This window comes from Megalobrama amblycephala, linkage group LG9 (assembly GCF_018812025.1).
Source record: "Megalobrama amblycephala isolate DHTTF-2021 linkage group LG9, ASM1881202v1, whole genome shotgun sequence".
Lineage (NCBI taxonomy): Eukaryota > Metazoa > Chordata > Actinopteri > Cypriniformes > Xenocyprididae > Megalobrama > Megalobrama amblycephala.
The window spans coordinates 13,117,877-13,139,432 of record NC_063052.1 but is presented as its reverse complement, the minus strand read 5'-3'; the positions used below and the strand labels follow the sequence as shown (position 1 = coordinate 13,139,432).

The window sequence follows — 21,556 nt, the reverse complement described above, 5'->3', positions numbered from 1 at the left end:
TGTATATCTCAAAGCAGGCTGAGAACGAGAAGGCTCACAAATATTGCCAGAAATGACCAAATCAAAACCAGCTTTACTTACTTTAAAGAAATCAACCATCTTTGGAGTTGAATAGTAAACACTTGAGATTCAAATGAACAGATTCTAAGGACAAAGAAAATGAAATCCCTGACCGATGAAAATATAGGGCAATAGAAAAGACGACACACATGGTCTGGGCTGGAATGAGGTCAATTCAATCTATCAGTGTGATAGTCAGCGCTGGGATGGAAGAGCTCATTACGACATCGCACACACTTGTTGAGGCTCAGTGGGGAAAGCAGAGGTTGTTGTTCTTGTTAATCAAGCAGAGCGGGCCTGTCAAAATGACTCATTTCATTCTCATTCAGATGTGCATCTGATATCATTGTCACAGAATGACTTTAAAATACTGGGGAAAGTTGAAGAGATGAAACAATGGAGGAATTTCCACTGGAACAAATTTTCCTGAAGAGAAAAGGTCAATTTCTAGCTTGACATATATTCTCTTTTTATACTCTGAACTTATATATTTTGTTATATTTGTGGCACAAACATACAAATATGTCATGGGGAAAAAGTATTAATGTTAAAAAAGTACTTTTGAAGTTCAATTAACTGAAACCAATTAAAATACAGCATAATTTTATAAATCTATCACATATATAAACAATTAAGGGAAGCACTGAAGATGAGGATTATTGCCTGTGTGACTGGACTGTCTTCATTGATTCAACTTTGTTAAATGGGATGCACAGGAAGTTGGCAAAAACAAACACTTTATTTTTTTACTTTAAAAAAGTAGCATTTATAATATTGTTTGTCTTGCAATACATTAAGCCAATTCATAACAAAAGGTTTAAATGATTTTCTTCTTTCATCCAAACACAATCAGAGTTATATTAAAAAAATATCCCGGCTCTTCCAAGCTTTATAATTGAAATGAATAGTAACAGATTTTGAAGCCCAAAAAAGTGCATCCATCCATCATAAAAGTAATCCATATGGATCCAGGGGGTTAATAAAGGCCTTTTGAAGCAAAGCAACGGGTTTTTGTAGGAAAAAGATCTCATATTTAAGAGATTGTAAATAATTTTTAAAAATGTAAGAGTTTTATAGAAAAATGTCTGAGGATTTTGATATAAGAGAAGGAGGTATGCCATATGTCGGGTCAGAGGTCACTCAACTCTCTCATGAACGCGCAGACAGCTGTTACCGGAAGCTAGTGATTACAGTTTATAAAGTTATAAATATGGATATTTTTCTTACAAAAACCCATCGCTTTGCTTCAAAAGGCCTTTATTAACCCCCTGGAGCCGTATGGATTACTTTCATGATGGATGGATGCACTTTTTTGGGCTTCAAAATCTCTGTTCCTATTCACTCCCATTATCAAGCTTGTAAGAGCCAGAATATTTTTTAATATAACTTCGACTGTGTTTGTTAGAAAGTCATATACACCTAGGATGGCTTGAGGGTGGTATAATGGAATAATTTTCATTTTTGTGTGAACTAACCCTTTAAGCATGAGGTGAATCAGGACAAATTGTTGATCTAAAACAGAAACTACAAGTAAATTTCTTTTATTTTGAATCACTACCAACTTGAGTAGATGAATAACAGACATTTTTTGTGGATAACAGAGGGTTATTTGCAAAAAATTCCAGCACAGCAACTCAAGCCAAAAGATGAGCAATAATAAGGAGAAAAAATGTTCCTCTTATGACACAGTTTCACTTGTTTTCTCCTTATTTCTGCTTGCAGGGAAATTACAGTTATCCTGTTCCCATTTACGTGCTGATATGCCAGCCATCAATAATTTCAGTATTTCTGCTTATTAACAAACAGAGACACTTTCTAACAGAGTTAAATGTGCAATCATGACTCATGTGAAGAGATTATATATATTTATTAGATATAGATATAACATTTAATCAATTAATGAAATTACAACTGGCCTTGTTTTATGGTTAATTTTAACAGCTGTTTGTTTACCTAAATGAACCTTTCTTTTTTAAGTTAAATTAACTACAATATAAAATCAAAATATAAATTGTTTCATTTAATAATATTGTCAAATAGCCTAAAAAGATTAACAAGAGCAGTTCTGGTTTCAGCAACATGGTTTTGAACACCCAAAAAAAGAGAACAAGAGTTTTGCTCTTGCTTTCACATCTAAAACTGACCTGATCTTTTCAAGAGATATGTTGATGTAGGCCACCACAAGCAGCAAATTAATCCTGACTACAAAATCCTGATCCATTGGTGTAATCTCACCCCAAAATGGTGCCAGAGGTGTTGGCAGCACTGAGAGTAAATTATGTCACATAGATCCTTCTGGAAATAATAGAGGCTCCAAAAAAAACAACTCCAAAACATTTATTCCATAACCACCTTTCATAACTTTGCTAGCCGAGTGTCACACTCTGTTGAAATATTCAGGTACTGGAGCTTTCATACAAACACACATAGTTTAGCATTAAACGAAACTGGGTTTCATTATGGGCAGAAAGCAAGCAGAAGAACTTGGATGCAGAGTGTCAAGATATTTAGACTATGTGAAGCATTTAATACATAAATATGAATGTTATTGCAATGCTGGTGAAAGCTTACTGAGACAACACAATGTGAAATCGAAACATCAAGAATAAACCACAAACATTTTAAAAGACACTGTGTCATGTAACCCTGACAACTGTTTGAAAGGACCACAGATTTGTCGTCAGTCCTATTAGCACCAGAGGTTTTGGAAGCTGGAGATCATGTGCTGGGGGACAAAAGACTCAATGAGTTCCAATTTCTCAAGCTAACTGTGACTAAGACGAGTCTGACCAGTCATCCGACTTGAAAGAATGGCTAGATTTTTTAAAACAACCTAGATAAACTTCCAATTGCCCATGAAGATGCAAAACAATTTTCAGTGCCAAATTCCTGATTACTCCATTCAGCTCCTGTTTAAAAATGTGCACATATGTGGTTTCTTTGCAATAAGGTTGTATAGTTAAATACTGATATTTAACATCAAATTAAATATTAAGAATGACTAGAATCTAACCCACTGTAAGAGTGATTGACACCAGCATCACTAACATAATATAAAAAGAAATGGGCCTCTTACTGTAAGATATAGGATGGGTTATAACAGTTAACTAAAACCATTTTTTAACCATATTTTATTAAGTTTAACTTCATGTACTAAAACTAAAATAAAGATAAAAACTATGCAAACATTTTAAAAAATAAAAATATTAACATTAAAATGAAAATAGAAAAAAAGTAATTCTAAATATTAAAGCGGAACTCAGTAAGATTTGCGAAGCTCCCCCTACAGTTTCCTTCAGTGAATCACACTGTCGTAAATACTCCAAGCGCAGCTCTGGACTACAGCGACTACAACGCTCACCAGCGCAGTAGTTTTGCAAATACAGTACAAGAAATCTCGATGGAGCTGGGTAATTTTCAAAATTGTCTTATAAAGTCATAATATATACATTGTTTTTGAATTACCGTAAAGCATTTTGTCACTCTCGCGTGAACGTGAACATGACGCGAGATTGTTTCGGGGCGGTGCAGCTCAACTTGCAAGTGCTGTTTTTTGGCGTAGACGTGCCAGAGGGGTTAGTGCTCGCTTCAAATACACCACTACAAGTCAATTAACCATCTTAAGGACTTAGAAAACTATCTATGAAGGTAAAAAAAGTTACTTAGTTCTGCTTTAATAAAAATATTGTTGTTCATCACAATTTCAAAATAAAGGTTTAAACCCTCAGCTCTGAGTTTGCATGTTTTGATCTCTACATGTTCTTGTTAAATAAATTACAGTGGCTGTAGCATTTCTATCATAAAGAAGTGGCCAAATATTAAAGATTAAGTGAACATTTTAATTAAAAAAGGATTTGATCATGCTGTAAAGTGTAACAACAATCACCAGGCCGCTGGCACCCTCTGCAGGCATTGTTATAAGTTGATTGTGTTTATATTCTGTATATTACATTGTTTTATTGAACAGCACTGTTAAAAAAACAATATGACTACTTGCTTTTGATACTTTATTTGAATCAATTATTATTGCCTCGTTATTATACCTATGTATTTTAAGTGATTTTAATGGTTATTGTTCATTTATTACCACAAAAAAACATCCAATTACTTAAAGGATTAGCAGTTCAGAATTCAAATTTCCCTGATAATTTACTCACCCCCATGTCATCCAAGATGTTCATGTCTTTCTTTCTTCAGTCGAAAAGAAATTAAGGTTTTTGAGGAAAACATTCCAGGATTTTTCTCCATATATAGTGGATTTCATCTTGTATTTAACTATTGTATTTTAGTTTGAAATTTTTAAATGCACGAGTTGTCACAAGAGTAATTTTGTTGTGCTACACAATGACAATAAAGTACTTGATGCTTCACTAAGGTTCAACGGGTTGAAGGTCCGAACTGCAGTTTCAGTGCAGCTTCAAAGGGCTCTACGTGATCCCAGACGAGGAATAAGGGTCTTATCTAGAGAAACAATCGTTCATTTAAAAAAAAAAAAAAAAAAAAAAAAAAAAAATTAAATTATATACTTTTTAACCAAAAATGGTCATCTAGCACTACTCTGTGATGTGCCACGTAATCACGTTGGAAAGGTCACGCGTGACGGAGGTGGAAGTACCGTGGTAGGGCAAAATTCTCCTCCAACTTCAAAATCGTTCAACATCGCTGTTTTACCTTTTTTTATTTTTCTCGGTAAAGGCCGTTTGACAGTCTTTGCATGTTCGCTTTGTAAACGTCACGTCTGTCTACGTCACGCGTGACCTTTCCAACGTGATTACGTAATGTGTGGCGCATCGCAAGATGAGCATTTGTGGTTAAATAGTATATACATTTTTATTTTATTTTTTTCGCTAGATAAGACCCATATTGACTATATGCACGGAGCGTTCTTTAGAACTTCTGCAATAACATAAGCCAGCTGGAAAGCTTCCGGTGAAATGTCTCTTGTTGGTGTGTTGAGCATCAATAGTGTAATACTGTATTTGTTTATAATCAGAATATAGTCACTTAAATAGTCAGGCATAGCATTAATTTAGTTATTCAAATGTAAGACCACATAAAAAATATATATAAATAAATAAAGATGCACCTCAGTGTTCCTCATCAGCTAAATTCAATTCAACCATCAGTTTTCACACTTTCGTGTGGGGAAAAAAGCATCAAAAATTAAATATTTATTGTGCACTTTAGTTAGATTCATTGAATAAAATGTGAGTTTTCACAAGTGTGCTGAAACTGACTGACAGCTTCTGTGATTATAAAGGGAGAGCCTGGTGCTTGCTTTGTGTAATTCATTCACAAGAAAAGTTATTGTTTTTAATGAGATTGTGAGTATTTCATACTTCACATTGACAAAACGTATTTTTAAACCTAGTTATTTTATAATGTTTCATATTAATTCAAAAGTGAAACTAAGTGAAAAACTATTAGCCTACAGGAAATGGCTAATATATGCACAAATACATGCTACTCTGCTGCCACCTACTGGTTATAGTGGTAGTTAATGTCTTTTTATATTTAAATACGCGTTTTCTATCAAATGTTGGATTTCCTACATTTTGAATTGCTCGGTTTTACAAATGGGGACAATCTCAAAAGGATGAACAAATGTTTGTGGTCATCACATTAAAAATAACATTTGAAGTGCTGGAAAAAAATTAGAATGTGCGTGTCTATAGACACAGCATTTCTTAAACGGTCCCAATAGCTTCGTCTTTATTGCAATCAATAAATCTGGTTTATTGGCAAATAAGGTAAATGTGAAAACTGCATTAAAATATGAATAAAACATTAAAAAGTCAACCACTGATGGTTTTGTGTAGATGTACAGCGAGTACAGAATGATCAGCTAACAGTTCACCGGAAATGCCCGAGCTGGCTTAACGACAACCATCAAGTAACCGTGCATATAGTCAATTCCTCGGCTGGGATTGTGTAGAGCCCTTTGAAGCTGCGCTGAAACTGCAATTTGGACCTTCAACCCGTTGGTTACTGTTGAAAGTCCACTATATGGAGAAAAATGTTTTCCTCAAAAACCTTAATTTCTTTTTGACTGAAAAAAGACAAACATCTTAGATGACATGGGGGTGAGTAAACTAAGAACATTTTCATTCTAAAGTGAACTAATACTTTAATCATTGAAATAATTGACCAATTACTCGATTACCAAAATAATCGTTAATGACAGCCCTAATTTCAAGAATATTAAAATAACATAGACATAGACAATGTCCACTCCAAACACATAAATTAAACCCCTCTTTTTGTCCTTTATCAGTTACCATATAGGCTTACTTTTTAAGCGTCTGCTTTCAAACGTGTCCTTTGGAACATCAAACGCTGTAATTGCAATGCAGCTAGATTATACAGCTGCACAAGATCCCCATTAGGTGTAATCCTGAACACATTGATGAAGTAATGTCCTGAGCTTTAACTCAAGATAGTACACAGGGTGAAGCAACACACTGTTTAGAAAGACTGAGATAACGGTGCACACAGCACTCTAGTAATCCCGAGGCCTGCTTCATCAGAACAAAATTCAACCCACACCTCTTTTAAATGATAATCATGGTCCCATAAACCAGCATATAAACCATGACTGGTCAAAACCAAGAGTCAAATAAGTTTGAAGCCTATTGGGCAAACTAGAACAGACAGAACAGCTTCATAACACTCTCATGGCAGTTTTTAACTATTTTTGGTGGCTAATTCATACTTGTACGATTTCATTTCCACATTGGTTTTGTATGATCTAGGTTTAGAGGTGCAAAAACCATACAAAATTACCACCTTGTAAATAGTTACATTTTCTCAGGCAACTGGGTTGGCTTCATGACTTCTAAGCCAGTGGTTCTCAACTGGTGGGTTATGATCCAGTCACAGACAAAAATAACTGAAACTAAGTTGTTAGGGCAGCACAATAAATACAGGAGAAAATGGTTCCTATATTTTTTGTTGCTTATGTCAATCAAATTCTACAGCATTTTTGCACAAATTTAACCATTATTTGGTAGAAACTATGACAAATGACACGTATATACCTACATGGACAGATTATGTGATCTAGGGCTGCACGATATATCATTTTAGTATCGAAATCGTGACGTGAGCATCCACGATAGTCACATCACAGGATGTGCGATGTATAACGGATCGTTACTCCGTACGGACCAGACACCACGGTTCAAAATTCATGTGATTCTCGGATTAATTGCAAAGTTTGACCATCGTACAATGAAAGTTAATCATTTGAACATGTTTTAGGTGCTGTCAGTTTAAACATTCAAGCAATTTTAAACCATTTGAGTGCGCAAAGACGCGAAAGAAAGCTAAATTCACAGACTGCTGCTCTCTTCCGTGTCTATTTGTGCCTGAACGGACACACGCATGCAAAATAAAAGGTCAAAAGCGCACGTAAAACAGAGTATCTTCGTAAACAGTTGCTTATGGCTTAGGTGAACTAAACAATTGAGAAAGAAAACCGGATAAGTATTTTGGATCTTAAAGTGACAGCAGCCTAATATTCCTGCTGATTTCTGTGTCATGTATGTTAATCAAACAACAAAATACAGAAAAATCACTTTTGTAGTTTTAACACAGAGCTATTCAAAGTCATCTGGTGAATTTTTTCATATCGCACAAAAAAAAAATATCGCAATGTCAGTTTTTTCCCAATATCGTGCAGCCCTAAACCATGCAAGGTAAAAGAAAATGTGAATCTGACTACATTAAAGATGCAATATGTAATATTTTCTGTCCGCTAGAGGTCGCTAGAGGCCTATTCAAAACAAAGGCATAGCTTGATGACGCCAAGTTTGAGCACGGAAACGACATGTGGTCTTCACTTCACAGCCGGTGGAAAACCATTGGGATAGGACTTGGGAAGAAATCACATTCATGGATGCGATTATTAATGTTACTGTAGTATGAAGCAGAGCAGGACCGAGTGTTGTGGAGCTGAACGAGGAGCTGGAGCGATTGCAAAACACACGCCTCACAAGCAGTAAAACTTTTATTATGCCACAGTCGCCGGCGCCGCTTCCGCTTTTCCAGTCATGAGTATGAGGTAACGCAGCTCTGTTTATCATATTAGATACATTTGAGTGTGTTGAAAATTATGTTATAACGTTACTCTGTGCGTTCGCTCGGCGGCTGCTGTGAGACACTGTTACACACTGCAGTAAGATAGATCGATTTTACAATATGATATTAAATATCGGATGGCTTGTGTTGATAAATGGCATGCAATTAATTTTAAAACATTGTATGATGGAGAAAATGCTGTATTACTGTTACTAAAAATAAAGCTGCATCTGATTATGCTATGTTAGCTTAATCAAGAAAATTAGATTTAAACAAGACTAAACGTGTTGAGCTATATAACAATAATTCGTTTTCTGTCCACAGATATCAAAACAGTTGTTCCCTTGTCTATTAAAACATGTAAATATTAAAGCGTCTTTGGTGTTTCCATGGTTTCAACAAAATAAAAGCGGAATTGACAGGCGACTCCTCACACGTCCCGGAGTCTTGGTTAAAATTGCAATTTTCTCACGATTTACAAATAGTTGTAAACATTTGGGATATTTCAAAGTACTCAAGTGAACAAAATATATAACACTGGCCTAGTGGTTTTTGGATATTTTACCACAAAATTCTTACATATTGCACCTTTAAATATGGGTTATATTTGTTTATCTAAGGAAAAATCTGTCTCGAAGCAAAACCTGCTGGAACCTAGGCTTCACAAGACCTACATATGGGAAAAAAACACTTGTGACTTAGTGGAAAAGTAGTAAAATCCCACCATGAGAGTTGGAGAAATCCCCCAAGTAAGTCCAGGATCAAACCAAAACTCCCCTTCACATTCATCATCATCATCGCACACACGGGCCCTTATTTGTCTCTCAATTGAACCTAAAAACCTGATACTAGAGCACAATAATCAGGTTTCCGGAAATAAAATCCCATTCTTATTTCCTCCATAGAGGAATTGTTTTTTAACAATAACTTGACTATGGAGGTTGTTTTTGTTAAACACATTTCCTTTAAATAATCATAAGAATAATTCTGCAAAGAATCTCCAGCAATCACAGAATCAAAATAACTCTTCGGCTCTTTTGTGTTTGTTGTGATTCACCTTGGTTTGCTTCATGGCTTACAACTCTTAAACAAAGACTTAATGACATATTGGATGCTATTGTGCTGCCTATCTAGACGCATATGATCCCCAAACAAAGTTTTGAGACAGCCATTGTCCTCGTAGATTACATGCACTTCATAGTCGCCTGCAGGCTGATCAGTTTCGCCATTACATGGCCCCAGCTCCAGAGATACCCGGAAACAAGCGCTCCAGAGCTCGGGCGGCCGCATGTACACCTCCCGGAAGTGGGCAGAGATACCGTAACTCGTTACCCATGACCAAAGCATGCGTTTGCATCACGATAACACAAATAGGTAACAAAAGACGCGCGCCTTAACCCTCTAAAACAAACCACTGAAGGAGGAGGCAGTCACTAACGGTGTTCACGACATCAGACAGTCGTGAAACAGAAGCGTTTATCCGTGTTGTCACCCATTAATTCACGACATGGGAATCGGTGAGGGGCGGAACTGTCTGGCAAGGCTTTGATCAAACGTTTTAATGAGTGTTACACGGCCTAAACGGTCAAATATCGCTGGTTTCCAATAGTAACCGAACACAAACGGGTGTGTAAAACGCACAAAGCGGTACCTGTAAAGTCCGCGAGCCGCTATTCTACAGGTCCTCTTTCCGTTAACAAAAGGCCCGGGCCGTCTGGACAGGAAGAGCGCGACAGCAGGAGGAAGACCCGGGGAGAGGAGGGGGAGCCACTGCCTTATCATAAAGCCCTCAAAATCACTCGTTACGCCTCGTAACTCCACAATATAAACGTTAGGTGAGCTAAAACGCGTCTGAACGACAAGACGGCTTTATAACAGAGGGTTACTTACAGGTGGAGGATGCGGATGGTGACGGATTTCAGCCCCGGTTCGCAGCAGCTCCCTAGCTTTCACACCGACAACATGGCGGCTCGATCCAAGCAGACGCGCGCGAGGCATCATGGGTAGCATGAGAAGGAGCGCGTGCGGTTCATTGCGCCAAGAGGGGAGTGTCGTCCTTTGTTGTGCGCGAGACACATACAACAATGTACAGATTTACAGGCGCTCGTGTTTGTGTGACACACATGCTTACACGGCGAGTGAAGTATTGAAAGGTTTGTTTCTATTTTAAGGCTGTATCTGTTGTTTTGGGCAAGACTTGTCCAGTTTATTCCGCAATCAGAATATATCAGGCAATTTTAGATAATAAAATGCAGTCACAGCATAGCCGAATGAGTTACATCATTAATAGATATCAGAATATAAGTAATATAGTAATGTACAAAAAGTAATACTTAAAGGGTTTGTTCATGCAGAAATGAAAATAATGTTTATTTATTACTCACCCTCATGTCGTTCCACACCCGTAAGACCTTCGTTCATCTTCAGAACACAAATTAAGATATTTTTGATGAAATCCGATGGCTCCGTGAGGCCTTCATAGGGAGCAATGACATTTCCTCTCTTAAGATCCATTAATGTACTAAAAACATATTTAAATCAGTTCATGTGAGTACAGTGGTTCAATATTAATATTATAAAGCGGCGAGAATATTTTTGGTGCGGCAAAAAAAACAACTCATGAAGCTTCGGAGCGTTATGAATCTTGTGTCAAATCAGCGGTTCGGAGCGCCAAAGTCAAGTGATTTCAGCATTTTGACACGCGTTCCGAATCACGATTCGACACAAAAGATTCATAACGCTCTGAAGCTTCATGCAGTGTTTTGAAATCGGCCATCACTATATAAGTCGTTATTTTGTTTTTTTGGTGCACCAAAAAATTCTCGTTGCTTTATAATATTAATATTGAACCACTGTACTCACATGAACTGATTTAAATATGTTTTTAGTACATTAATGGATCTTGAGAGAGGAAATGTCATTGCGCCTTATGCAGGCCTCGCTGAGCCATCGGATTCAACAAAAATATCTTAATTTGTGTTCCGAAGATGAACGAAGGTCTTACGGGTGTGGAACGGCATGAGGGTGAATACTTAATGACGTTATTTTTGGGTGAACTAACCCTTTAAAAATCTACAATTTTGTAACGTGAATCAAACATGTTTAAATGTATTATAATCTCAGTATCTTTAAAATACAATGTTAATTACACTCTAAAAAATAACTGTAAAAAAAACCCAAAACAAATTTACACAGTAAATTACCGTTTTCCATTGAAACAGTAATATACCATAAAACAATGCATTCTGGGTAATATTTGTCATTTTAAGAATAGAGGCCTATAGGCTACTTTCTCGGAGAATGACAAATATTATTACCCAGAATGCATGGTAATATACAGAAGTAATATACTGTAAAAAACAATGCATTCTGGGTAATATTTGTGTTTTTCGAGAAAGTAGCCTATAGTTTACGTTCTCGAAAATGACAAATAATATTACCCAGAATGCATTCACTCTAAAAAATGCTGGGTTAAAAATAACTCAAGTTGGGTTAAAAATGGACAAACCCAACTGTTGGGATAAATGTTTGACCCAGCCTGCTGGGTAGTTTTTATTTAACTCAACTATTGTTTAAAAATTACTACGTTGCCCACTTAAAATGAACCCCAAATAGATTGGAAATTAACATTTACTAATATGTTTAATAAATGAGCATTAAATAATAAACATTTATTTAATTGCTTATTAATAAATGTTTACCTTTTGATTATTATTGTTGCCTCTAGTAATTATGTGTCTGATTTTTAATTTCCAACATATTTTGGGATCATTTTAAACCAGTCATATGGTCATTTTTAAACAGTAGTTGGGTTAAATAAAACTGCCCAGCAGATTGTCAAAACAACCCAAATGTTGGGTTTGTCCATATTTAACCCAGCATTTTATAGAGTGTTGTTTTTACAGTATATTACTGTTTCAATGGAAAATTTTACTGTGTAAATTTGTTTAGTTATTTTACAGTTATTTTTAGAGTGTATACATTAATAATATTTTTTTAAATAATATTTCAGAGTGACAGTACATTTAGTCACAAATTTTACTGGTGGGATTAATAAATATTTTCTTTTCCTCTACAAACACATTTGCAAAAGCCATGAGGTACTAGAAAGAGGCTATTATAAATTGCATTCATGTGAATGAAACAGTCCCCTATTCAAAATGTGACTTCTGATATGTTTATGTGAACTATAATCTCAATACCTTAATAACACAATGTTAGTAATGCATTAATAATAAACCCTTTAATGTATCAAATATTGCAGTTGTATGTGTATTATGGTGTTTATTTTTGGGATTGTCCTGCTTTTATTATAATCTTTCAGAGTAGTTAAGACACCACAGGTCAATAGGGTAAAAAAAGTAAGAAATATATATCACAAATATACTTCCCTCAGTTTTGTATTACAAGTGTTCTGAAATGTCATGTTTAAATATGCAAAATCTAATTAAATATGCATGCACCTTCTTGCATACATTTCCAGAACAAAAATCTAAACATTGGATAAAGCCATGAGGATCAAAATTCTTTTTTTTAAAGGTTTTTACAGACTTATATGTGTTGCAAATAGATGCAAATAGATAAATGGCCGGTTTCACAGACAAAGGGGTGGATGATTATGATTTCACTTTTTTAACTTTAGTTAGTGTGTAATGTTGCTGTTTGAGCATAAACAACATCTGCAAAGTTACGACGCTCAAAGTTCAATGCAAATAGTGATAATTTCTTTTAAAGAATTCGCTGTTTAAGAACTACAACAAACAGCTGGTAGGGACTACAACAAGCTTCTTCCCGGGTTGGTGACATCACAAACGCCAAAATTTACATAAACCCTGCCCCCGGGAACACAAAACAAAGGGGATGAGGCCATGTTGGGCTGCTTTAGAGAAGAGGAAGAGTTGTTGTAGTAGCGTGTTGTTGACATACCATCATTTTAAGCCGGACTGCTTCACAAACAAGGACCAATTCAACGCTGGATTTGCACAAAAGATTCACATGACGGCACATCTTAGTGGATGAGTTGAATCAACTCCACAGCAACTACATAAATGTATCTACTAACCATTCAGAAACGTCCAGTTTCATTCTAAAAGTTGTAACTTCTTCCTGAGTCTCTCCATCAGTGTCGACTCCGGTTTGAACAATGTAAGGCTGAACACCGTTACTGACAATCCTCATTTTGGCTCTGTGAGATTCCCCAGCTTTGTTGTTGTTGAGCAACCAAAGCGTGAGCTGTTAAAGCTCCGCCCTCTTTTGAAAAGCAGCGGGAGCAGCAACTCATTTGCATTTAAAGGAACACACACAAAATAGGGGCAAATTTGGCAAGCTATAATAAATGATCTGTGGGGTATTTTGAGCTGAAACTTCACAGACACATTCTGGGGACACCGGAGACTTATATTACATCTTGTAAAAAGGGGCATTATAGGTCACTTTTAAGCTAGTCCTAGACCAAAATGCATGTTTGAGCTGTTTTAACTGAAAGCAACTTACACTGGCATATCTTTAAATATGTCAGAGCCATTGTTTTGTCTCAAGATTCACACCAGTAATGTTTTTTTTTCAAAAGCAAGTTTATATAAGCTACTTAATTGTCCTAATTGAAGGCCTAATCCTGGCTTAATCTAAGCTTTATCTGTGAAACCCGGCCAAAGTGTAATAAAATAAACACTAAAATGTGTATTTTGGACTTTTTTTCCTGGTTTTATGGTTATGGAAGCAAAATAGCCCAAAATCTCAAAAATTGATCAGTGCATGAAAAAAACAGTAGTTTTCCTCCGGTGTTTTGCCTTAAAAGAACATTCAGTCACAAATTTTACCAGTAAGATTATTAAATGTTCTCATGGTGTACAAGAAAAGATGCACGCTCTTCATTATAAGTTGCAGTCATTCTAAAAATAACAGGCTGTTTAAAATGTGAGCAGCTACTGCCTTTGTGTAAATGGCAGAAGGACATTGGCTGTGAGCGAACTGACGTACAATGAGATAAAACAGGTCTGGTCATTGTCTTCACATCTGACTCACAGCTCTCTCTAGGGAGCACTAGTTTTATACACTTAGCCCTGTGAAAACAAGACAGAGCTTTTTATCCTCATCCATATGTATTTGAGAGAACAAAAACAGAGTTATATTTCACCCGAACCCTCTGTGGTGCATTTATAAGTGAGCGAGACAAAGAATAATCTAGAAAGAGTTTATTATGCTGACCAACTGTCCCACCCTTCAGGTGTGTCCCTCACGCACCCACTCGCTCACTCACACAAACACAGCCTTCCTGAAACAAGTATTGTACATTAACATACATTCATTCTATAAGCTTGTGTTCAAATAAACATTTATGGCTAGTCACATTATGCGTCAGCTGCATAAGTACATATCAAAACTTGGACACAATCAGAAACGCACATTCATGCACGCAGACGTATGAGGGCCACCCAGAGGCACGACTCCTCTATCGTGAGTTTTACATGCACAAAGTCCTACAGCATTCCCCAAATACACTTCTACCCCACCTAAAACATTCATCTAACACATTACATTATAGTGTCTTATATCAGAGTATAAACAATCTTTCTCCGACACACACACGAACTGGAAAGAGCTGAGCGGGCAGCTCCGGCGTGTGTTCAAAGATTACCTGGGTCAAAGGTCGGCCACCTTGTGAATACACAAACATATACAAAGGCTTATGTGCTTGTGCACATATGAACACACACACACACACACACACACATACAGAAGATGTGTTACTGTCTTCAAGTCCTATTTAATAATGCTTGTCTCAGCATCTTGTTGTGGTCCTGCCCTCTCTCTAGAACTCTGGCTGGTGTGGCACTATATATTTTCTCCAATAGAGGGAGACAAAGTTTGAGAGACACAGACGTTGAAGTTGATAGAAGATTTCCCACAATGCAGAGGACTTCATCTCTCAGAGATAAGCAGTTGTTTTCCTCTGAAGGTGGGTTTCCTCTGGTTTCTATCCAGCCCTAGAAATATATAAATATAAAAAACATACATTTATGAAGTGAAGTTTATAAACCAATAGACTGTGGCTGCATCCAAAATCGCATACTCTCTTGAGGAGGTGCTTGTTTTGAGTAAGTAATTACTCTGTGATGCTAAAAAAGTGTTCTATATAGTTTGAAAGTAATTTGACATGTTGTGATTATCATGTGACATCATTCCCAAATCCTGTCCCATGGCCTCATGGGATAGTAAAGTGTCCATCGTATGCACACTTCAAAATCTCACCAGAAGACCTCTGCTTTTTGCCTACTCTTTTATACTGTGAATTCGGACATGCTTCTTTGTTTTTTGCCTACTATATAGTAGGGAAGTATGTGATTTCAGATGCAGCCTGTGTTTGAAGTACTTCCATACTATTTTTTGTAGTACATAGTACATATACTGTGCAAATTTTCACAGCCGAATGACCCGTTTACGGCAAAATGAGAAGTGTATAAAATCAGCCATTTTTAAACATGTTTTTCTTGAAAAAAAGTAACATTAAAATGCAAAATAACATAATAAATAAAAAATAACTAAAATATATACATTTTTAAATTGATAAATCAATTAATTGATCACTTAAATAAAATATTTATCATAAAATATATTTATAAAAAATTATAAACTATATAAATATACATTTTCTGGACACTACCTGGACAAACAATGTGATGTAACAACAATGTAGCACACTACTTTTTGAAATGTTCACACCGTTCCCTTATATAATGGCTGCATCCGAAATTGCATAATCTCTTAATTATTTTGAATAATTAATTACTTCGCGACCGCTAAAAAAAGTATGTTCTATACAGTATGAATGTGTGTAGTATGAATGTAATTTGGACATACTACATCCTTTTTAACATGTTCTTCTAGAAAAAAAAAGTAACATTAAAATGCAAAATAACATAAATAATTAAAATGTAAATTAAATGTTAAATAAAACATTTATTATAACATATATTTATAAAAATGATAAACTATGCAAATATAAATTTCCTGGACAAACAATGTGATGTAACAATGTGTAACAACAGTACTTTTTAAAATGTTCTCATCATTCCCTTATACAATTGCTGCATCCGAAATCGCATAATCTCTTGATTATTTTGAATAAGTAATCACTTTACAGCTGCTAAAAAAAAGTATGTTCTATACAGTATGAATGTGTGTAGTAAGAATATAATTCGGATGTACTACATTCACCATGTTGTCACCGTCATGTGACCTCACCAGCATCACCACCATTTTCGCCTACTATATAGTAGGGAAGTATGCGATTTCATACGCAGCCAATCTGTTTCACATACAAATTTTTTGAAAAGCAGTTGGCTGTTGCAGTGTATAATGCAAAGTATTCAAAAAGTTGTAAAATTTGATGAAATCACATTTCTAGAGAAATTAGAACATGTGTACTTACGTATAGAGAGGCTGCAGCTGTAAGTGAGAGCTCTTCTGCGGAGGCTGGTAACTATAAGAGTCCAATCTACCAATGTAATCAACTGCAACAGAGAGACAGTCATCAAAACATGAGCACTTCAATGTCACTGGAATTCAGTTACCTAACAACAGCAGTACTTACAGCTGTCCTCATCATCCTGGAAGACTTTACTGACATAGCAGGCATAAACAAATCCAAAGAGCTGAAACACAGAACAAAACATGTGAACGCTCATTCAAGTGTACTTTTTGTAAATGTAAAGAAAAGAGATCGATGGGAAGCACTCACTGCAAGAAACACTTGCAAGGCTGAGCTGACCACCTCTATGTACTGGTAGTCCAGTAGGCAGCCACTGACAGTGATCACATGATGATCCTGAGGAGCCAATGGTGAATCAGGCACCGGAGTAACTAAGCAACCAGGTCCATTCTCCATCCACCAGGAACGATGAAGTGATGTGTTAAATGTCATTAGGAAATCCCTGTCCTGCAGCAGAACACAGAGTTGAGAAATCCACTAATCATTAACCCAACTTTGACTGTTTACTAGTTTTATTTACTCTATTTTAGTTTTATTACAGATTTATTCATATTTTGAATTTAATTTTTAGTTATGTTAATTTTATTTTAAATTTTTTTAATTTTGTTATGTGCTTTTGTCATTTTATTAGTTGTTTTTTTTTTTAAATATTGTTATTTAGGCTTTTAGTTTTAGTTCATTTTAGATTTTATTTATTTCCAGTTAATACTTTTATTATTAACTTGTACAAAATTTTACATTTAACTTATTTCATGTTAATTTTAGCTTAAATTTGAGTGATTTTGTTATGTGCTTTAGTCATTTTGTTAGATTTATGTTTTTTAAAATATTGCTATTTAGGTTTAACATTTTTTTTCTGTTTCAGTTTTAGTTTATTTTCAGTGAACAATTTTAGATTTAACTTGTACAAACTAAATTTTAAATTTTAATTTACAATTTAGCTTATTTCAGTTTATTGCCAAGGAAACATTTCAAGTTTTTCAATGAATATTTATATTTTAGCATTATTTTAATTAATAGAATTGTTTTTAATATTTAGGTAATTTTATATTTAATATTTACCCTGTTCCAAAGAAAAATGTCTTCATAATCTTTATATTAAAGGGTTAGTTCACCCAAAAATGAAAATGATGTCATTAATGACTCGCCCTCATGTCGTTCCAAACCCGTAAGACCTCCGTTCATCTTCGGAACACAGTTTAAGATATTTTAGATTTAGTCCGAGAGCTTTCTGTCCCTCCATTGAAAATGTATGTACGGTATACTGTCCATGTCCAGAAAGGTAATAAAAACATCATCAAAGTAGTCCATGTGACATCAGTGGGTTAATTAGAATTTTTTGAAGCATCAAAAATACATTTTGGTCCAAAAATAACAAAAACTACGACTTTATTCAGCATTGTCTTCTCTTCCGGAATCCTTTCCACTGAATTGATTCCATTGAATCCTTTCATCTGTCGGCGTTGGTAATGCACTTTTACGTCGCCGTGGTTGTTTTTGGCGATTAGGACATCCGCGACATTTTGAAGCATCGAAAATACATTTCGGTCCAAAAATAACAAAAACTATGACTTTTTTCATTTTTGGGTGAACTAACCCTTTAATATGTCCTCAAGTCCTATTTTCCTATTAGATTATGTTAGCCAATAAACTCTTTTTAAAATCAAATAAAATCCTAGATTTCACTTCATGGTTTATGAATGCCATTCATGTTAACTTTAAGATTAAAGCATAAAAATGCATGAAATCGAACAATTTCAAACTGACTCTTTGGTGTATTTACACAATGACTGGAGTCTGGAACAATGCAGTAAATCCACCTACCTGTGACAGGTGACCAACTTCCAGGTAAAAACAGATGATGAAAGAGTTCCAGCCGACCCAGACCACAAGCCACACGGCATACTGAAAATGTGCACATATGCGCACATGCAAAAATATATTAATAAACACATTAGAGACATGTAGTGTTCACAAAGACAATGCAAAGAAACAGCAGGTGCAAAATGTGGGCATAAAACATCTCGCTATGATAATGAATATGCCTACCAGTATAAGATATCTGGAGCGGATCTGCACAGTTCCAAACACTCCCAAAATGACGGCCACGATATGGAGGAAATTGGCAAGGATGGGAGCCCACTGATATCCCAAAAAGTCAAACACCTGCCTCTGTAATGCAGCGACCTGCGAACAAACCAAGAGCAGATTAAATGCACAATCATCCAACTATTATGCATGCATATGTGTGCACAAAAAGCTTGAACCAATACAGATAATCTCAAGTATAGCTTGTCCCACATCTTTGCAGACTTCACAATGAGCTATACTGGGTTTATTTAGGCAAATATGAGACTGGCAAAACAAGCTTGTGCTGCAGACTCCCAAGTTACATTGGCAGGAAAATGGTACACAAAATCTGGTATTGCTGGCTACTATTCTTGGCAGGAATTCACTTGCAGCATCCATCCAAGAAACGGCCCAGTGCACTGACTGCACATTAACCACGGAAAATTCTTCGGAGAAGGATCATCAGCCACAAGGAATCTGCACCAGAAAAATCTTTGTCATTATTGACAAAGTACTGAACGTCCTCTGCCGCTTCGCATATGCGTTTATTAAATATTTTGGTGATTTGATGATGGAGTGAGTCTACAGACTCTGTCTGGCCCTGGTGGTGGGTTAGTTTAGCCAAACTCCCAAGCTGTGCTATGTTTGCTATGTACTTTAATTAGTTCAAGGCCGTAGCCAACACAGGCATTGTGGGGACGAGTCCGCCCCAATGATTGGAAATGGCCAAACTGTCTCCCCCAATATTTGATATTTCTTAATGCTGCTTTCCATTACGCACCGCTCTGTTTGTTGTCAGGATGACATACATTTAAGAAGTTACATTTTTAGGCTGGTCTGCCTCAGCGCTCATCAATGTCAAAATGGCAGCCAATCAGATCTAAGAAGGCGAGGCTTACGATTCACTGAAGACAAGTGTGAATTTCAACGCGTGGTAAGATATAAGCAGCTGAACATTTAATATTTGACATGATGTTTAACGCCCCACACATACAGTAATGCAAGCTGTATATAATTTCTCCATCTTGAATTGAAAATATGCAATCATTTAAACGATGTCATTCATAACTGAATGTGACAAGACGAGATGTTTTTAACATTTTTGACATATTAGACATACAAGCAAGAGTGAATGTGTGCATATTTTTAATTAAAACATTTTTGCAAAGAGTTCAAATGGGCTACAATAAGTATTTACTGTTCTTTATTCCCTTAAACCTTTTAATCATTTTGTTTCTTTAATTAAAATCATCGGTTAGACATGGTTACGGCCTTGAATTTGTTTAGCGCTAAAGGCTTTTTGACTCATTTTCATAAAGAATATTGTGCGTGAAAAGCCTAAAAACCGAGAGGCCCTATGAATCAGCAGTGCAGGTTGCAGTGGACCATTAAACCCACTTAAGCCAATGGCAAGTAAATAAAAATATTGTCTCCACACACACAGGAATGATCCCAAAGCTCTGTGCCGCAGCTGTTTCCATGGAAACTGCCTGGAGCCCCGGCCCACAGCCCTATGAGAGAAGAGCCCCTTCCTCAGGAGGCCCCCTCATCCTCACATGCAGCTCATCTGTGTGTTGCATATGCATATACATATCTGGGACATGAAGTTTCTTCATGCAAAGTTTTGACAGGCGACTTGATTGGGAAAAGGGAACCAGGGCAACCCTCCTCCCTTGGCTCTTATCACACACGTATATTTTCAGGTTAGACTAGACATGAACATCAACAACAGTGTCTTACCAGCTGCAGGCAGCAGATGACCACCAGCGTGCACCTCCCGTCGCACCGACCCATGCTCTCGCGCTTGAGGCACGGCTTGGGCCCCGCGAGGCGTCGGGAGAAAGCGGAGTCCCCGGTGAGGTCCAGCGCGCTTCGGGGTCTTGCTTCACGATCACCGTTCAGAACATCAAGAAGCCCACCGGGCCGCGTGCATGCTTCGGTGCGTCGATGCTTGCTGATGGCTGCCGGTCATACCGGATCTCCTCCGCTGAATTGTCCTGACCGAAGCGTCCTACAGCCCCGCTGCGGATCCCGATCTTAGCGGATCTGCCACACCTTCATTCCGTACCGGGTACCAGGCGCAGACAACCCCAAAATAGCACAAAGAACAGAGGAAGAGTCAGTGAGCGCGTTTAACTGGCAGAAATGAGCATCATATGATAAGCATCAGACGGAGCGCGAGCGGGGGGTGTAAGGGCGCGAGGTAAGGAAAATAACGCAAATGAAATCTGGAGCGAGCACAAAGCGAGCCTTTGTGACCTACCGTGAGCTCCGGTATCCGTTTTTCCGAGCCGATTGTACCGTCGGGGGTCTCAGACTGGTGCTGTAGTTTGAACGACCATCCTCCTGCTCCGGCTCTTTGTCAACATCGGCACCGGGAGGGTGAGCGGAGCGGGTTTGTGGGTGGAAATCAGACACCCTCGTGCGAGTCTGCAACCCGCTCGCGCAACCGCATAGAGACGCTCGCCGCCCGCTTGGCACAACACGAGGCGTTCACAGAGCACAAAGAAAACCATCATCATGCGGCTGTGGACACTCTTTTATTACAAAGTGGAAACATTTCTATTTTGAAAACTAATTTTATGTCATATTATGCTATATATATATATATATATATATATACACACACATACTGTAAATATACAGTGTTATATATATACACACATTTATATATATATATATATATATATATATATATATATATATATATATATATATATATATATATGCATGTGTGTGACCCTGGACCACAAAACCAGTCATAAGGGCCAATTTTTTTAAATTGAGATTTATACATCATCTGAAAACTGAATAAATAAGCTTTCCATTAATGTATGAATATTTGGCTGAGATACA

At 36.7% G+C, this 21,556-nt stretch overlaps 2 protein-coding genes across 4 annotated transcripts in view; both read right to left on the bottom strand.

The window, feature by feature from the left end:
• pum1 (pumilio RNA-binding family member 1) overlaps positions 1–10,187 on the bottom strand; it is a 28,503-nt gene extending 18,316 nt beyond the window's left edge. For all 3 annotated transcript variants that reach the window (XM_048201721.1, XM_048201722.1, XM_048201723.1), the window contains exon 1: positions 10,030–10,187. The gene's annotated coding sequence lies outside the window, so the exon portion shown is untranslated. The remainder of the gene's footprint in view (positions 1–10,029) is intronic.
• Positions 10,188–14,318: 4,131 nt separating this feature from the next.
• Positions 14,319–21,225, bottom strand: nkain1 (sodium/potassium transporting ATPase interacting 1). The gene is made up of 8 exons (XM_048201720.1): positions 20,964–21,225; positions 20,441–20,755; positions 18,680–18,817; positions 18,455–18,535; positions 16,880–17,077; positions 16,733–16,793; positions 16,571–16,652; positions 14,319–15,125 (listed from the first exon to the last, which is right to left on the bottom strand). Exons 2-8 carry the CDS (start codon positions 20,492–20,494, stop codon positions 15,116–15,118), a joined length of 624 nt encoding a protein of 207 aa, XP_048057677.1. The 5' UTR covers positions 20,495–20,755; positions 20,964–21,225; the 3' UTR covers positions 14,319–15,115.
• Positions 21,226–21,556: the final 331 nt, after the last annotated feature.